The 17,489-nt window shown below is 41.8% G+C and overlaps 1 protein-coding gene across 1 annotated transcript in view; it reads right to left on the reverse strand.

Moving 5' to 3' along the window:
- The window catches only part of DPY19L3 (dpy-19 like C-mannosyltransferase 3), a 48,632-nt gene that overhangs the window by 9,528 nt on the left and 21,615 nt on the right, over nt 1-17,489 (reverse strand). The window contains exons 9-16 of the mRNA XM_055000484.1: nt 16,552-16,683; nt 14,596-14,697; nt 13,480-13,553; nt 12,585-12,743; nt 10,802-10,924; nt 9,537-9,648; nt 8,931-8,987; nt 3,745-3,827 (exon numbers count right to left, since the gene is read on the reverse strand). Coding sequence (XP_054856459.1) covers nt 3,745-3,827; nt 8,931-8,987; nt 9,537-9,648; nt 10,802-10,924; nt 12,585-12,743; nt 13,480-13,553; nt 14,596-14,697; nt 16,552-16,683 — 842 coding nt within the window. The remainder of the gene's footprint in view (nt 1-3,744; nt 3,828-8,930; nt 8,988-9,536; nt 9,649-10,801; nt 10,925-12,584; nt 12,744-13,479; nt 13,554-14,595; nt 14,698-16,551; nt 16,684-17,489) is intronic.

A 17,489-nucleotide genomic window follows, 5' to 3' on the forward strand; every position in this document is an offset into this window, starting at 1 on the left:
ATTTGACAACAGCTGTCAAGCAGCAATTCAGGGGATTTGGATAGTGAAATATAGAGCTGGATATCATCTGCATATTGACAGCATCCAGTTCCATAGCTATGAATGATTTCTTCTAATACCCAGTACGGTCTGCTGGCCAAGGCCTACAAAGTGTCTTACTTGGCTACACACTTCACCTGCCCCGTCTGCCTGCTTCAATCCTCCCTCATGGTGGGGGCAGTATCCTGAAAATTAGTGCTAGAAGAGGAGCAGATGTGCTGCTTCTCTCCTTCCTCTGTAAGAGCTGAATAGGCTCTAAAGTCGTAACAGAACTGCTAAAGGTGTCATCCTGACGAATGGCCACTAGAGGGGGACAATTCACCAGCATGTTCCAGGCCCGCCGCACCAGGTGCTCTGAATTTCTCTCCCGGATGCCGGCACTAAAAAGCTCAGTCTCTGTATCTTACACAGCTAATGTGCTTCAAACGACCGAATGACACTTTTCCATTATGGGAAAACGAAGCAATTTTTACAAATGTCTGAACAAATGATGTATAAAATGAAAGGATAATTTGTTTTTATAGGTTTCTGCCAAGCTCCATAACCAGGCTGCCCAACCTGCAAACAATTTATTCTGCAAGAGATGTCACTAAATAATGACAAGGACTTACAGGTCAAACTGATTTACATTATGTAATTTAAATGTCATTCTGAGAGGACCTGATGGCATTTTGAACAAATAATCTCATTTATTTTTTGAAGCTCTAAGCTTCAACAAGTTAATTACTGTTGAACTAATGGGGTAAACTCAGCACTATAATACAAAACGGGGTCCTCTGCTTTATCCACACTTTAAGAATTATAGGATTGCTACAAAATAACTCATTTACAACCAAAAGCTTTAATGGGAATTACATGACTCTGTGTAGGACTTCTGGAGGGAAAATACGGTGCCTTTCTTGAGGCCTTCGGAAGATCCAAAGCACCTGTTTTAAAGAAGCCCTGTTAAAACAGCAAGTGAATAATTTGATAGTCAAGTCAGAAAAGATATTTATGAATATGTCTATCCTGACTTTCAGCTCTTAGGACTTTGAAAGTTCATTGCCACAAATATTATGCCATCATGTGATCAGAAATGCAAAATGAGCAGTTCAGACATCGGGAGAAGAGGGGGCGCCTGTGGCTCAGTGGCAGTGCATCTGCACGGCATGTAGAAGGTCCCAGGTTTAATCCCCAGCTTCTCCAGTTAAATGGATCAGGTGGTAGGTGACGGGGAAGACCTGGGACCCTCGGTCATGTGAGCAGACAATACTGACTGAGATAAACCAGCGGTCTGATTTGGTGTAAGGCAGCTTCATGGGATGCTTTCCTGATGTCGCTTCAAGCAGCGAAGTGGCACAGAACAGGAAGTGCCTATTGTGGGGCTTTACAGCTATCATCCCGAGCTGAACCACCCGGGCTGATCTTGCTAGACAATGTAGGAAGCAGACAGCAGCACGCAGATGTTACTCTGAATGTGTGAACTGAGACCGACTGGCTCTATAATTCATAATGCCAGCTGCTGGAAAAAGGCTGGATGTGGAAGGGCAGCATAAGGAAACCCGTGTGTTGCTTTTCCATCCATTTTTAGCTATCCGTCTTGCCCTCAGTTACACAGACACCTGTGTCTAACAAAACTGAGGCTCCTAACAAAACTGAGACACCTAACAAAATTGAGGCTCCTAACAAAATTGAGACTCAGGACCATGGGACTGAAGCTGTGTCTACACGTGCACAGTGGAATAAGGTGAGAATGGAAGTGGCTGAATGGTCTGTACCACTTTGGACTTTGGACGTCATTTTTTTTAATGCTGTCCCTGAAAATGGAAATCAACACAGCAAGGAGCAAGGTTTCTCTGTAGCCAACTTTCTACATTCAGGGAATTTAAAAAATAAATAAATGCAAGTGACATATTAAAAAAATTAATCTTCTACCTTCAGCCTGTGGTAGTGTGGATCCTGCCTCACAGCAATACGACAACCTAACGTACCATGTATATCTACCCCTTAAACACAACATCCAACTCACACACTATGGAGAACACAGGTTGGCTTGGGGGTCCCCATCTTCTGTCCTGTAGAGGTGGGTTTTTCTCAGTTTCTGCATGCGTGCTGCACGATTCAGACAACGCCTGTGGTCTGTGTAGAGAAGGGGCCTACCTGTGCTGAAGCCCGTTCCCTGCACATGCCACAGTCATGATCCAAACCGGGCACTGGGTGCAAGGGAATTGAGGAAAACCTGAAACTCGCGTGTCACGTGGCAAACTCGGGTTTTCAAATTACGTTTTGATTGAAAGCCACATAGAAACCTTTTCTGGAGGTCATAAACTGTTAAACTATGCGGCAAACTCGGAAGGAAACGAGAAGTTCAGCTGAACTTCTAATAACGGAATGAAAAATGACTGCCTCACCCTTGACAATGGGGGGGGGGGGGTTACGAGGCAAGGAAGTATCAAGTCCCAGTTTTCAGGTGCAAGGCATAAATTGGTTGTCGGCCACTATTAATGCAAAAGTAATTAACTTGTCCTGACGCAAATAACATTCTCTGTCTCTCCAACACAATAAATTCCAAACAACTCGCCCTCCCCCAAATTTGTGGCTGTCACGACTTAAAAAGGAAAAGAGGATAAGCAGCAGTTTAGTATTCTCTGCTCTGAAATTGTGTGAAAAATTACTCTCATTGCAACCAGTCAAATCCAGTTTGTGGCTGAAACCAAAGCCCCATGTATATTTTATGCATAAATCTCTATATAAAACACTGCTTTATTGCACCCTAGAGACCAGGGCTATTAAACATTTAGCATCTCTTAATACAGGAGTGGTACTAAAGACCCCTGGCTGGTGAACATTTGTCACGAGGAGGTGTCGATACGGGAGCAAAGGGATGGCGAGGACTTCTGTCGGCTTTCAGAATATTGGGGGAGATTTACGCCACCTATTTACTCGTGAATAATTACATCGTCCTGTAACCCTACAACAGAAGGCAATGCAGCGTTGTAAAATCCCAGCATATTCTTACAGATGTGAAAGCCCCCCTTCCTTTTAAAAAACAAGTCGTAGACCCGGGGTGGCCAATATTGGAGGCCCACGAGCCACACCCAGTCTCTGGCGCCATGAAGCGTGGCACTAAAATCCTTCCTGGTCCAGGTTACATACCAGCAGCCACCTTTCTTGCTCAAAGTAGTAAGATTTCAAAGGCCCTTGCATTATCTTATTTTGGAAAATAAGCAGAGGCCTATGCAGCGTCCTCTCATTTGGAACTGAGAGTGGTGCATATGAAGGGTGAATATCCCTTCTACTCAATCCCCAGTGTTCATAGATGATCATTTGTCTTAGCCCTAGCGGTTACCATGTTAATCACTTTGGAGTGGGGGTAGAGGGAGAGACCTATGCAAGCCAAGCTGCTTGGGGCCTGATGGTACTGGGGTGGGGGTGGGGGGGGAGATGGCTGCTGATTGGTTCAGCTTTTTTTGCTGATGAAGTCCAGCACTTCATGCTGATGAAATTGGCTGCTGCCATTCTGGACAAAAAACGCAGTTGCAGTAGGAAGGCTTTGTATACAGGGATTCCAAAAAGGACACGACAAAAGGACCGAAGGTTCTTGCATGTTACCCACCTTCTAAAATCTGTCAATGTAGGTCACTGACGGTACTTGAGTGCCGTCACTAAGAGCATCGGCGCTCTCTAAACAGCATCTAATTCAAATAAAGTAAAAAATCCTCTTACTTAATCCAGTTCATCAGCTCCACTGTGTCTGGGTCGTAGAATTCTCTCAACTCTGACAGCTCAGCCATCATTCCCGGCCAGAACTAGAAGGAAAATGCAGAAAATGGAATGAATAAGTTGCAAGTCACAGCCTGGGAGACAGCTCAATTATGCAACACTTAGAAGTGACTCTTTTTTTAAAAAAAAAATGGTGGGTGCATCCATAAGAACTAAAGCAGTATTTTTTTGTTCAGCTCGGCACTGGCTGGCTGTTTTTTTAGGACACTGCAGACAAAGACCAGTATAGGTTCGTGTGGGCCCACAATCAAACTAGAAGACTGTACCCACAGACAGACAGACAGTGTAAATATGCTTTTTTGCATATTGTGTCAGAACGCCTATCCTTGAATTGATTGGGAATCAACAATCTGAGGGCCAAACCAGAAATCGATACACACGTGTGTGTTTTTACCTCACAATAGCAGTTTTGTTTATACAAGCAGAGAAAGATTTGCAGAAGAGAGGCAGCAGGAAGAGTGTTTAACCCCTTCCGTGCTTGCCAATGTTGCTTTCCAAATTGCTACAGCGAGCTGCACTCCTCTCCTCTGGGGTCCCAGCCATGTGCTGGCAAGATTGACATATACGCCTGGAATTCTAAGAGGGAAGAAGCAGCAAGCAGAGGGTGGGAAATGGTATGAAGGGACAGGCCTTAACATTTCCCAACCCCTTCTGCATCGCCACTCCAAAATACTCCTTCCCAAACTGCTTTTCCATAAGGAAAACAGTTATCAGGATGGACAAGAAGGACTGTGCCAAACTGGAAGACAGGACACTGGGAGACGTTCAGTGCTGAAGGTTCCCAAGGTTTGGTGGGAGAAAAACTTCTACCAGATGGAGCCGACAGGAAGGGGCCGGGCTTAGGTGAGAGACAGAATATGGAGGGATGGATCAAAAAATGCTTATGAGTTCTTTCCTCCTTCACCAGGTTAAAGCTTCTAGGTGAATACAGGGAAGGGTGGAAATGCCGTATTTCCCTCTCTACCTGAGGTCCAGGCTCCTGGAAGCAGGCAACGATTTCCCTGGTGGGATCAAGGATCTTACACCTCACACACAGGCTAGCAGATCAATTATATCAGCCTTATAAAATGAGCAACTCACTGTAGTGCTCGTTGTCCCCCCTGCTTTATTGGTGGCCAGTTAACTGAGAGCTAGCGGCTGCCTCCATGCCATTACCAAAGGACTTGTGCTCAGCGGCCCTGAGGTGATCCGGTGAAGACTCTTGCCAACAGCACAAAGCTGCCTTGGTGTTTTATGCAAACAGGAGCGGGATCTGTGTGGCCTTCGTACAGACAATTGACAGGGACCAGTCCAAAGCTGCCTTGTATATCCCGCCTATTAGAGAGCTCTGCTAAAGCGGGCTGCTTCCAGCTGTAGCTGAGCAAATAAATCTTTCACACAACCCATTTGGACTTGCAGTAACCACATGCCTCCAAAGAGGCTTTCATTAGCTTACTCAGGATTGAGGTTATAATCCTAAATATACCGCTGGCTTGGGGGACAGGAGCAAATGCATATTTAGCTTCATAAAATGTAGCCGCAGGACTGTGCAAACAAATTCCTGTACAAGCGATGGCCAGTAAAACGTTTAAGACAGAACTGGAACTTACACGGGGAAAAAAGAGGAGGAGTTCCTGCATAAAAACCAACTTCCATTCCTTGAATGGCCTTCTGGTTCTCTCTCTGCATACACAGATAGGTGGTGCAGAGGAGACCCGACATCCAGTGCATATTACTTCCGCGTGCATTGTTAAAAAGGAGCTTGAGCCTGTTTGTTTGGAGGAGGGAGGGGTAGCTGAATAGAGGAACAAACTTCCCGATCTCCTCCTTCAAGATCAGGAGGGGGGCTCCCTCCCTCGCTCTAGATCACTGGTTCATCCTGGTAGTGTGCCATCGCCCAAACTAAACAGGCTTCACCATTCACCAGCAGTTTGGGGAGCAGTTGAGCCTCTGAGCACATACAGAGTGCTAGAAGGCGGCCTGTGAATGAGGACACATCGGGATGGCTTAACTTAGCCTAAGAAAGGTATTTACTGAACTTCAGCAGAATCTAAAATATAGGGAGCACACAGTATATAGGAAGCTGCCTTGCACTGACCTTGCAGCTAAGTGAAAGAAAGGAAAAGGACAGAAAGTTGCTAATGTCTAACTAACATACTAAGAGTTACCAAATAATACCTGGAACATCCCCTGCCATTATGGGTGCCCGCCCAATACCCCGGAAGTGAAGGTAAACCTGCCACTAGGACCCACCTCCATTCTCCATCCCCTGAACCACCCCGGATCACACCCATAAAGGGCTGCCAAACCCCTTTATACTCTCCTTCTCCATGGCTAAACTGGCCCTCGATCATGTAGACACACATAAGCCATGAAGCCAGTTTTATGATGGTACCAAAAGGCTAAAGCAAGGATGCCAGTTACACGGACATCTCAAGGAGAGGTGCCAGGTGGAGCAAATGGCATTTTATTGCCCTGCCCGCTCCTCCCTGCTTTCCCAGAGCTGGATTTGAAAAGGCGAATCACAGGCCAGTTTGATACAAAAAGGCCTCTGCTCCTACCATAACACCCTCCAAATAGGATTGTGGCCTCCACAACTGGCACCATCCGTCATCTGTCCAGTGAGAAGACTGGGAGGGCAAATGGCATGGACACTGGCTAGGATGAAGCTGGGGCTGCACAACAAGGTCTTTGCACTGGAACTGCTGCTTTTAATATTTATGCACAACAGATGGAATTTGCCGATCCTTCACTTCTGAGAAAAGCTAGAAGTAAACGCAGAGAGCAGCATTTCTTGCTTTTAAAACGTTGTGAAATAAAACGCTAAACAGACCTCATTTCTGCTCTCAGACTGGGTCATTACCCAGCAAGAAGGATGTTATGTGCAAAGAATATTTAAAACGAGGACCTATTTAAATGAGAAAACAACGGATGCCAGATACTAGTTATGTGACATTAGTTACATGAATATGTAACTAAGATGTTGGTTAAGGAATAAGTTATCTGAATATTATTGTTTGTATGCAAACAGAATTGCTGCTCCTATTCCTCCACTGACAAAATTTTATGTTGCAAGTAAGCCATCTCTGGTCTGGGATTTCATATTTACACAAAAGTAACAAAAAAATGCTAAAGATTCAGCACATGCGGATGCACACACATTTCCTTGTTAACACACCTACTACACGGAACAGGCAATAGGTCTTCAAGGGATCAATGGCCTATTGATATAGAAATATGCAATAAGAACTCTTCCCTGGACGGAAAGGAAATACAGCTTTTACTCAGAGAATGTTCAAAATTGATTGTGAACGAATACATTTTTACAGCTCTTTGCCAGTTTACACTGTCACAGTTACAAATCCACGTTCATGGATGAAGATGTGTGTTTTGTAATGTAGGAATAGCTGGCTCAATGTCAACAAAAATGCTGGGAAGCTGATGTGGTTCAATTTCTTGGCATAGCGGTATGAATAAAAAATCAACTCTTAGCATAATTTTAACACTAAAGATTTTCTGTATGTGTTCACGTATATGGATGTATCACTGTGCAAACAGATGAAGCTGCCTTATGCACTGGTCCCTCAAGGTCAGGCCTGCCTACTCTGACTGGCAGCAGCTCTCCAGGTTCTCAGGATGAGGCCTTTCGCACTCCCTATTACCTGAGCCTTTTGGAGGTTCTACTTAGGACCTCCTGTGTGCCAAGCAGTGTGCCAAGTTATACAAGTTCAGAGAGTAGGTTCCACCCAGTTCTTTCTTTGTCATCCTTCCACCTCCAGACCTACCATGGTCAGGTCTAAATGACCCACAATATTTCAAGGACACCGTGTGGCTGAAAAATAACACAATCTTTCTAATAAACTATCAAAAATATCTTATTTATCTAAATAAAGGTAAAGGTAGTCCCCTGTGCAAGCACCGAGTCATTACTGACCCATGGCGGAACGTCGCATCACGATGTTTTCTTGGCAGACTTTTTACAGGGTGGTTTGCCAGGTCACGAGCACAGCTTGGGCCGCAGTACTGCCGCTTACCACTCTGTGGTAAGATACAAGCAGTAATATTCCAAAGACAAGTGCAAGTAATAACAGATTAATCTGAGCACCGGGGAAATTTAAACAGTCCCGTTAATTAGTCCAGATTCTCCAAAGTCCATACAAAATAATTATGGAGACCAAGCTCTCTTCTTTATATTCCTTCAAGGGAACCCGAAGCTGCGAGCAAGCAGGAAGCCACCTCCTGGGTCGGAGAACCCACAACGGAGGCGATGGATATACGGAGGAAGAATCATAGCTATCAACCGCTCAACAGGGCGCAAGCTGGATTCCTATTTCGGTGAAGCTTTCTCAAGAGCGTTGATAGACAGAGTTCCAAATGCAAAAGTAACCTCACTTCTCTAATCCCAAATGGGAAGCCCAGATATGCTAACTGCTATTCACTACACGGTGCCCCTCTTTCTGTGTTACATCCTTCCAGCTCCAGCCTGTTCTAAATATCTAACAGTTCCTCACTACTATAAAGCATTCATGCTTGCACGCCTGAATGCTGCCCCCTGTACTGTAATTTGCTTTATTTGGACAGACTCTGCCAATGTGATTTGAAAAAGGCCGACACCCTGTCCCATAAGATATTGGAATGTCCTCATTATCATGAATTATGGATTGCCCCTATTTTAACTAAATTACCTCCTACTACACTAAAAGGTAATATAGTTCCCTATCTGCTGGTAGGTAGAGACCCAAGAACTACGCTGGCTGTGGTCAAATATCCATCATATTTTTCTTAAAGAAATAAAGGATCCCTATCTGCTGCTCAAGATCATTGGATCAAAAGGGCTTGAAAGGAAAAGGAGAAAGATGCTCTGACACTGAGCCACAACCCCTTCCCTGCGCAGAGAAGTGCATGTGAATGAGATGGTATATATGGTGAGGTGGCAGGTCAGCCTATGGGGAAAGCGCAATCGCAATCATGAAGACAATTTCCAAATGTACTATTAATTTTCCCTATCTCCCCCATCATGACTGTAAACCCAATTCACAAGACTGCATGGAGAAATCCAGAAAACTGGTCCCAGGTTATTTGGGAGTCTAGATCTTTAAGAACACGACACGTTTTTGTTGCGATAAAAAAATACTAAGAAAAACTCCTACCTTGTAACAAAGATACAGCAATATCAGCATAGGTGTTAAATACCTCATCACAGACACCTAAGCATAAAAGAAAAAAAAATACATTTACTGAAACATAAAAACCATTTTGGACAAATTAAATATGAGGATTCTGAAACAGAAACAGGGATCTGCTTCACAAATCACATTTTGAGGTCAGACAGTAATTTTACTTGGCATTAATAATGGCCCATTTTGAAACTCATTCTATTAAGCATGTTTCACGAAGATTTCAAGCATTAATCTAGCATTTGTGAACTGCAAAATATGCTATTGTGCTGTGTAAGTGAAAAATTATTGGTTGCTATGATTTTTCATGGGACACATAATTCTGTCTTTCATAGCTTCTGCAACATCACCATCTAGTGGAGTTAAATGGCATTCCTTTAACAAGCAAAACATTTTAAGTTAAGGTGGTATACTGATGTTGACATTAAATAGTTTTCTAAAAGTATTACACTAAAAGTAAGTATAAACATTTTTTTTCATCAGTATGTACACATTTGCTTTAAGCATTTGTTCACTTGCTTTAGTTTGCCTCTTAAAATATGAATATTCATAAACCAGTGAAAACTAAAGAGCTCTAACCCTTTGTGGTGTGTAAAGACGAACAAATTTCAGGATCAGGCCCCATGTGTCACTACTGCACAAACCTGAAGCTGCAAACACACATATATGGGAAGTCCAAACATATTTCATCCTGCAATATTAAAACAAATATTTTAGAGCAAAGTACAGAAGTAAGCTTAAGACTATTTGTCAATGCAAACTTAAATTCTTTTCCCTCCAAGACCTCCAGTATTTAAAAACAGCAGTGTAAAAATAATGTGGGGAAAGAATCAAATTTGGCAATCTGTTGGGAAGAGCTGGAATAGTCTTTGCTCTGGTTTTGGGGTCCAATTTTGTCTCAGGATGACGGCAGGGAGGGAACTACTGGACATGGGTCAACACGGGGAAACACACAAGTTCTAAAAATCCTGGGACCACGTTATCTCAGTGACTGCCTTCTGCCAATGATCTTGCCTTTTCCTTAAGACTACCATTTGGGGCACTTCTCTGGGCAGGCGCTCCCTCCCTCAGGAGTCTGCTTGGCAATTAAGGTCTCTGTTAGGGACCCTTTTCCAGAAGAATCTGTTTTCAGAGACGAGGCAGAGGGCTCTAGAGGGCTGTCGTAGCACCTGGACTAGACTAAGAAACTCCCTCCCCACATAGATTTGCCTGATGACTTTGTTAGCATCTATTTGGTAACAGGTAAAAGTCCAATCTGAGCTTGTAATCGCACACAGGATAACTGCTTTTCTGAGATTAATGATTTTTATTACTAGTTTACTGTATTTTTATGCCTTAGACATTGTATTGTTTTAAGTGTTTTTTTAAGGAGAGGAGCAAAGTATACATTTTTTGAATTTTTAAAAAAATCAAACAAATAAATAAATAGGCATGAAGCAGGAACAGAGCCTTTGTTGTGGTGGTGCCCCAGTCGTGAAATACCCTCCCCGGAAATATTCATTTGGCACCCACTCTTCCGTCTTTTAGGCACCATGACGGATTTTCAAAGCACCCGGTGGATTATTTCTTTTTTCTTATTGTTACTTTACCGCTGTTGCCATTTCTCTTACACTGGGGATTGCGAGATTGGGAAAATTGTTTTTATTTGAATTTATTGTTAATGGTTCTATTTTCACTTCGTAAACTGCCTTTAAGGCTTGATAGTTGAAAGGTGGGGCACAATTTTTTGCAGCAAATAATCTAATAGGCAGTAGAATACATTATAACCTGTTTTTATGTTCTATTTAATATTCAACAATGAACATTCTGAGCTTTGCATGTGAGATGTGTCAAATGAACGGTACCTCATTGTGCTTAAAGCCAGGCACCCAAACAGAATGGTGTGCACCAAGTTATAAGCAGCACCAGGTTTCAGCAGCGTTGTACACTTCTGTAGTTTATCCATGGATCTGTTATTAGGAGAACCACTGAATAAAGAGAGGGAAAGAGGGGAAAGAGGGGAGAGAGAGAGAGAGACTATGTTATGTTATACTCAGCAATAAGTTATTTTAAAACAGGACATTTGTATGCAGTTCATAGTAACCTCTTGATTCCAGGGAAAATAAAACATTCTAAGGCAGTACTAATAGATTTTTCATTCTCAACGAGTGCTTTAAATATTCCCCAGTGCAAGATTTTCTATGTTCAAGCTGGACTGGCAAGAGTTGATACGAGAGTCAAATAAATAAAAAACACACGTGATTTTATTTGCAAAGCATAATGCTAGAAATGATGATGAATAAGTGTACAACAAAAATAAATCCTTACAGCTATTAACCAAATTTTTAGTTAGGAATTTGTCCCAGGCTTGGACAAGATTCTAGACACCCCTAGGAATTCGCATATGTTGTAATAAAGCTGACAAGAGTTCCTTTAGGCAGAACCAGTTCTAGGCAGCATTCCTCTCCCACACCACTGGACCATTTGCCCAAGCATATTATTTGATGAGTTTTTCTCCGTCAAGGCTGTATCACATTTGTGGCGAATAAGCTGACTGCATCACAAATGCATTGTCGCAAGAACAACCAGCAATTGTACATACCTCTGTAAAACTTCCAAATGTGGTCTAAATGTTAGTGAGCAAAACCACATGCATCTTGTGCTAGTAACAGATGCTTTCATTTGCCATGAACGAGAGTGACTCGTGCTGGGGTGGTGGATAGGGGAAAACAACTGACCACAAATGGGGTGGTTGGCAAAAAGCAGCTTCCAATGCCAATGGTGTTGTATCGCCTGTATGAAGTACGTAAAGGTGCATGCCCTTCTGATGTATGAAACCAGATACACCGGGCAAAGGAAGTGAAGAGGAAAATCATGTGCTCACATCTCTGATGCTCTTCCTGCTTCTAGTAACTTTTCCTTCTCCCTGAGGCAGTAAACCTAAGACTGGGGGAGTACTACTACAGAATGCAGATGGAGACTCCCTCTTCTGAATACTCTTCTGTATAAAAAAGTTCCTTCCACACTGAAAACCTAAATGCCAAGAAGAGGTCCAGCCAGCCATTTCCTTTGCATTTTAAATTTTCTATTTGCACGAGCATTTGTGGGGGAGCATTAAATGCGGGGACATTTAATCAAGTAAGCTACCATACACAGGGCATCCATTCCTGATTCAGGTTTACAGTCTCAGATACCAACCTTAGGGATGTAAGGAGTATTTGTAGTTCAGAGTAATTCTACTGGATTCCCTGATATTTTAAACTAGGGTTTAAAGACAGCAAACGCACATCTAGACCACAACCATCTGTGCTAAGTATCTGATATGCTGCTGTAGCGCTCTTGGGATGTGACATGACATCAGCTAGTGGTAGCGTTCTCATAATCCTCCATTCGAAACGCATATTTGCTTCTAAAGCAGGTTGTAGGGTTATATTATCAGAGGTATTTTTCATACTAAACACATCATTTTGATATACAGTGTTCAGGAGATTAATTTCAATACTTGTACAATTCAAGTTCCAGATATTTGGCACACTCCTAATGCTAAGTATATAGTGCTTCTGATCTTTTTTCAAGGGGTGTCAGGTCTTAGTAAATAGGAAGGAAAAGACCCTGGTAGAATCTTAAGAGGTTTTAAAATGCACATACCGGAGATTTTGAAAAGCAACAACAGCAGCTGCTATGGCCATGACAAAAAGCACAAACACATAGGCATAAAGGACTAATGTGTCTGAAAGTCTTGTGAAAGTATCAAAAGGCAACAGACCAAAAGCTTCTTCACACAGGTACAGGTTAGCATCAAAATCTCTAAAAGAAAAAAAAAGAGAGTAAAATTATGAAGTTCTAACAAAAAGGTTAAAAAAGCAACATATATTCATGTATGATTCCCCACAGGGGGAGAACGACTAATAATAATAATATTTGATTTATATATCACCCTTCAGGACTACTTAACTCCCACTCAGAGTGGTTTACAAAGTATGTCATTATTATCCCCACAACAATCACCCTGTGAGGTGGGTGGGGCTGAGAGAGCTCCAAAGAGCTGTGACTGACCCAAGGTCACCCAGCTGGCTGCAAGCGGAGGAGTGGGGAATCAAACTCGTTCTCCAGATCAGAGTCCTGCTGCTCGTAACCACTACACCAAACAACAACTGTTCCATCCTCTTGGCAAAAGATTTCCAAGAACATGGTCTTCTGTGTCACGGCCCGGAGCCCTGGAATACTCTTTTCAGAAACTTGTTTGTTTTCTTCCCTGGCCTCTTTTTGGCAACAATTTAAGACACATTTGTTCCACCAGGAATTTGGAAATTTTGATAATTTCATTGTTACTTTATTCCTATTTCAAACTTTGATATTATTTTAATTGGTTTTTGTATTTTTATGCACCTATATTAATTTATAAATATTGTTAATAAATATTGTATGCTTTGAACTGCAAGATCAACAATGCTTATCCGTAATTCACAGGCATAAGCTACTGCTGCCTTGCACTGAGAAACAGAAAAATAATTTTACTTTTGAATAATAACTGACATCATACCTTGTTGCTCCAAATCCAAACTTTGCTTTTAGAAATTTAAATATATGCTCATCTGACTCAAGATTAAGAACTTTCTGTGGAGGAAGGAAATAAAAGTTATAACTTTCTCTTAGTTACCAAAATTAATGCTCGACTGCTCTCTTGCTGATATTCTTGCTACGGCCTCTTTATTTCAAACATCTTTCAAATTTTTAAAAACGTTTTTATATTGTGGAACAAGTCATATTGTTCAGGGCCGCAAGTATTTTTCTACTCCAGTAAACAATACGCACACACAAAAAAATTATTGCAATGATATACTATTTTCTCTGTCAAACATAATTTCTTACTCAGCCTGTATTCAGATATTTGATTGGAATTCTTAAGGAGTGTTGCTTTAGCAGGAATAAAATAGGAAACACTTTATTATTGTGGCTATTGGCATTGTTTATGGAAATGTCCTTGACACTGTATGGAAATGTACTTGATACTGATTGTACTAAGCTCATACTGTATAATCCGCCTTGAGTCTCAGTGAGAAAGGCAGACTATAAATGATATAAATAAATAAATAAATAAATAAAATAATAAAACTAGTAACTGTTCTTTTAGACACGTAAGTGCCCCATTCAGAGCAGTGAACAAAGTCAGTGTCATTATTATTTGCACAGTACAGCAGGGAGCTGGAGCTGAGAGGAATGGCCATCTGCTGAGCTCATGGCAGTAGCAGGATTCAAACCAGCAAAATGCTGATTTGCAGCCCAACCACTTAACCACTATGCTGGTGGCCTGTGCCCTACTACTCCACTAAGCAAAGTTTGAAGCCTTCCTCCTGTCTTAAAAATTTTGCAACTTTAAGTTTGAGGAGGGCCTCTTAGGTTGGAGCAACTGCCAACTGCCTAAGGTACGATACTGCTCAGTGTTTCTAGCTATATCACAGACTGATTCAATTCCCAATGAAAACCTAACCAGAGGTATACCCTTTTAAGTTCACTGAAGTCAATATACATTATGCCCCACGTAACTGTTCGAGTTGTACAGTTCTGAGTTAGTGCATAACACTGCATCTTGACAAAGACACACACACACACACACACACACACACACGAAGAACTAGGAAAAAACACATTTACCCACCTTCATAAAGTTATTTACAAGAAACGTCAAACACAGCACTAAAAGCACATGAAGGAAAAGCTTCCCGAGTCTGCTAAATAAGCCTCCTGTTTTCAGGTTATTCTGGAAAATGTAAGCAATTAATATTTTAGTGTTCTAAATATATCTTATAAAATATAAAACGCATACTAATTTATCCAATTAAAAAAAAAACGTAACTATTGTGTGAACAAATTGCTGGTGGTTAAAAGCCTCGTTTTTATATTAGCAAAAGATTATTAGCTTTGAAGAGAGAAACCAACAAAGCTTTTTTTGCGGGGGGGGGGGGAAACCCAACTCTCTTGGAGCAACTGCCAATGGCCTGTGTATGAGAGGCTGGAAAACCATGAAAATGGAAGGCAGAAATCTTGAAGGCATCATGAATGTGAGAGCAGGAGCTCACATCAGGTGAGCCTAAATAAAATGGATGGGGGATTTGTGACCCCCATCATGATAAAAGCATACAGACTACCTGATGTCTGGTTTCTGAATTGAGCACGATGTTCCTCCCAGAGAGATATGGGGAGAAAGTGACATCCTATCTGGACCACGGTCCTTGCCAAACCAGTGCAGACTGCAGTTCAGGACTGTGTGATACTGCAGCCTTGATGTGTTAGCCCTACAAGCAGCACTGGCCAAGCTGCGTCTTCTCAAGCGACCAACAGCTCTTGCCTACTCAAGGTGCTCTCCAAGGTACTGAACGGAACTGTATCTTCCCGGCGTGATTTTCATGGCACCTTTTCAGAGCCCCATTATTATGTTGTACAAGCCTACATTTCAGTTCCGACACAGGCAAGAAAGCAGATGGCCGCACTCACTTCCTGTCAAGTACTGGAAGCAAAGTATGTACGCACCATCATTTTATATGCTTTTCATACAATTCATGAATTTCCCTCTAGGGTAAAGGTAGCATGACAACAAATTCTTCGTGTGCTGCAAGAAAAATATGATCTTAAAGGGTAAGAAGTTCAGTGGGACCATATGGTCTTTCTAAATTGTCTCAGGTTCATTTGGCCATTTTTTATTTATTTATTTGTTTGTTTATTTATTTATTTATTTATTTATTTATTTCTGCTCTTATTTTCAGTGAATCTCTGGAAGAGAGAGAGAGATTGTTCAATCAGGGTCCCATTCCTGGTATTGAGTCGCCACATAAAGATGAATTAATATATGCAATGGATCAGTTCAGGAGGTGATTTTTAATTCGGAATAAAAAACATTTCCTACACTAACGGCCACGCTGCCTTAAACAGGGATGTTTGCTTGCGCTATTTCCCTCCCGCCCCCTATTCTACATTCCCAGTCCAACTGCGCTATTTTGTTTTACTAGGAATCTTTGCTTTAGATTTAAATTTTATCACAACTTGTAATCTGTTTACTGACTGATGTTATCATACTATTTTAATCAGCTTACTGGCTGACAAGTTTTTATCATACTTGTAATCTGCCTTTAGTTCCAGTGACAAAGGCAAACTATAAATGAAAACAACAAGAACCACAACAACAATCTCTTCCAGGCTATATTACTATTTTTGTCACCACTTACGTGGCACCTAAGGGGTTGGATCCAGCAGTAATTTTCCAACAGGAAAAGGAGGCCGGCAATCTACACCAATTCTTCCTTCCCACTGCAGACCCCCCCAGTTTGCCCCATATGCTCTTCCTGCAGGTTCTCTATCCCAGGAAGCCTTTCATGAATGGAGAATTACCACTGGATCCAACCTGATGTCTGAGAGGGAGAAGAAGAGACGTTTCAGAACACACCCCTTTCTAGGCAAAGGGAAGACAGGATTAAAGTAATGCAGCACAAGTAAGCACGTGTCCATGAAGTTCAACTGAAAGGCTTACTTAAGCAACAGAGTATACTTAAGCAACAGAGTACACTAGTCTAGTTCATCCTGTTTTATCTGCCACTTTTAAACTAAAGAAAACACATACCTGAAGTTTTCTTGCTAACAAGGTAGACATATTAAAGCTTACAAGCAATGATCCTGCTATCATGGTATTGAAGAACTGTAGGAAGCAGACGAGCAATAAACTAGCTATTTGTATTATATAGATCCAGGTCACCTGCAGAAATAACAACAATAAATTGCCTAAAACAAAAAAAAATTGCTTCTGCAAAACATAGTCAATTGAGAAATGAGGAACTTCCATTTGAAGCATGAATGCAGTGTGAAGCATTTAACTTCTTCATGCTCATCCCACAGTTAGCAAATCGGCCTAGAGAGAAAGAGAGGGTCGAGTGCCCAATAGAAAAATAAACCTTGCCTGCAGAAGTTTGTTTGTGTGTATACATTTATATCTATATAAAGAACAACCCAAATACAGAATTGTCTAAAAAATTCAGGGCAGGGTTGAATCTTATGTCACTTTAAAACCTCAAATGCTAGTATTTAATTAAAAACAAGAAAGAACCAGGGCTTTTTTTCTGGGAAAAGAGGTGGTGGAACTCAGTGGGTTGCCCTCGGAGAAAATGGTCACATAGCTGGTGGCCCTGCCCCCTGATCTCCAGACAGAGGGGAGTTTAGATTGCCATCCACGCTGCTCAGCAGCACGGAGAGCAATCTAAACTCCCCTCTGTTTGGAGATCAGGGGGCAGGGCCACCAGCCATGTGACCACTTTCAAGAGGTTCCGGAACTCCGTTCCACCACGTTCCCACTGAAAAAAAGCCCTGGAAAGAACTAAATATAGCAACTTAAACTGATGTATATAACTAATCTGCTTTGCATCTTGCCCTATACTTCTGGAATATAATTCTGGGAGTTTTTTTGTAAAACTTCAAATTATACCCAATAGCTTTGACATCGCATACAACCAAGCATATTTAAATGCAACAGCTTTCTATTGCCCCAAGGAAATGTAAATGCATGCA

Source organism: Eublepharis macularius, chromosome 16, assembly GCF_028583425.1.
Source record: "Eublepharis macularius isolate TG4126 chromosome 16, MPM_Emac_v1.0, whole genome shotgun sequence".
NCBI lineage: Eukaryota > Metazoa > Chordata > Lepidosauria > Squamata > Eublepharidae > Eublepharis > Eublepharis macularius.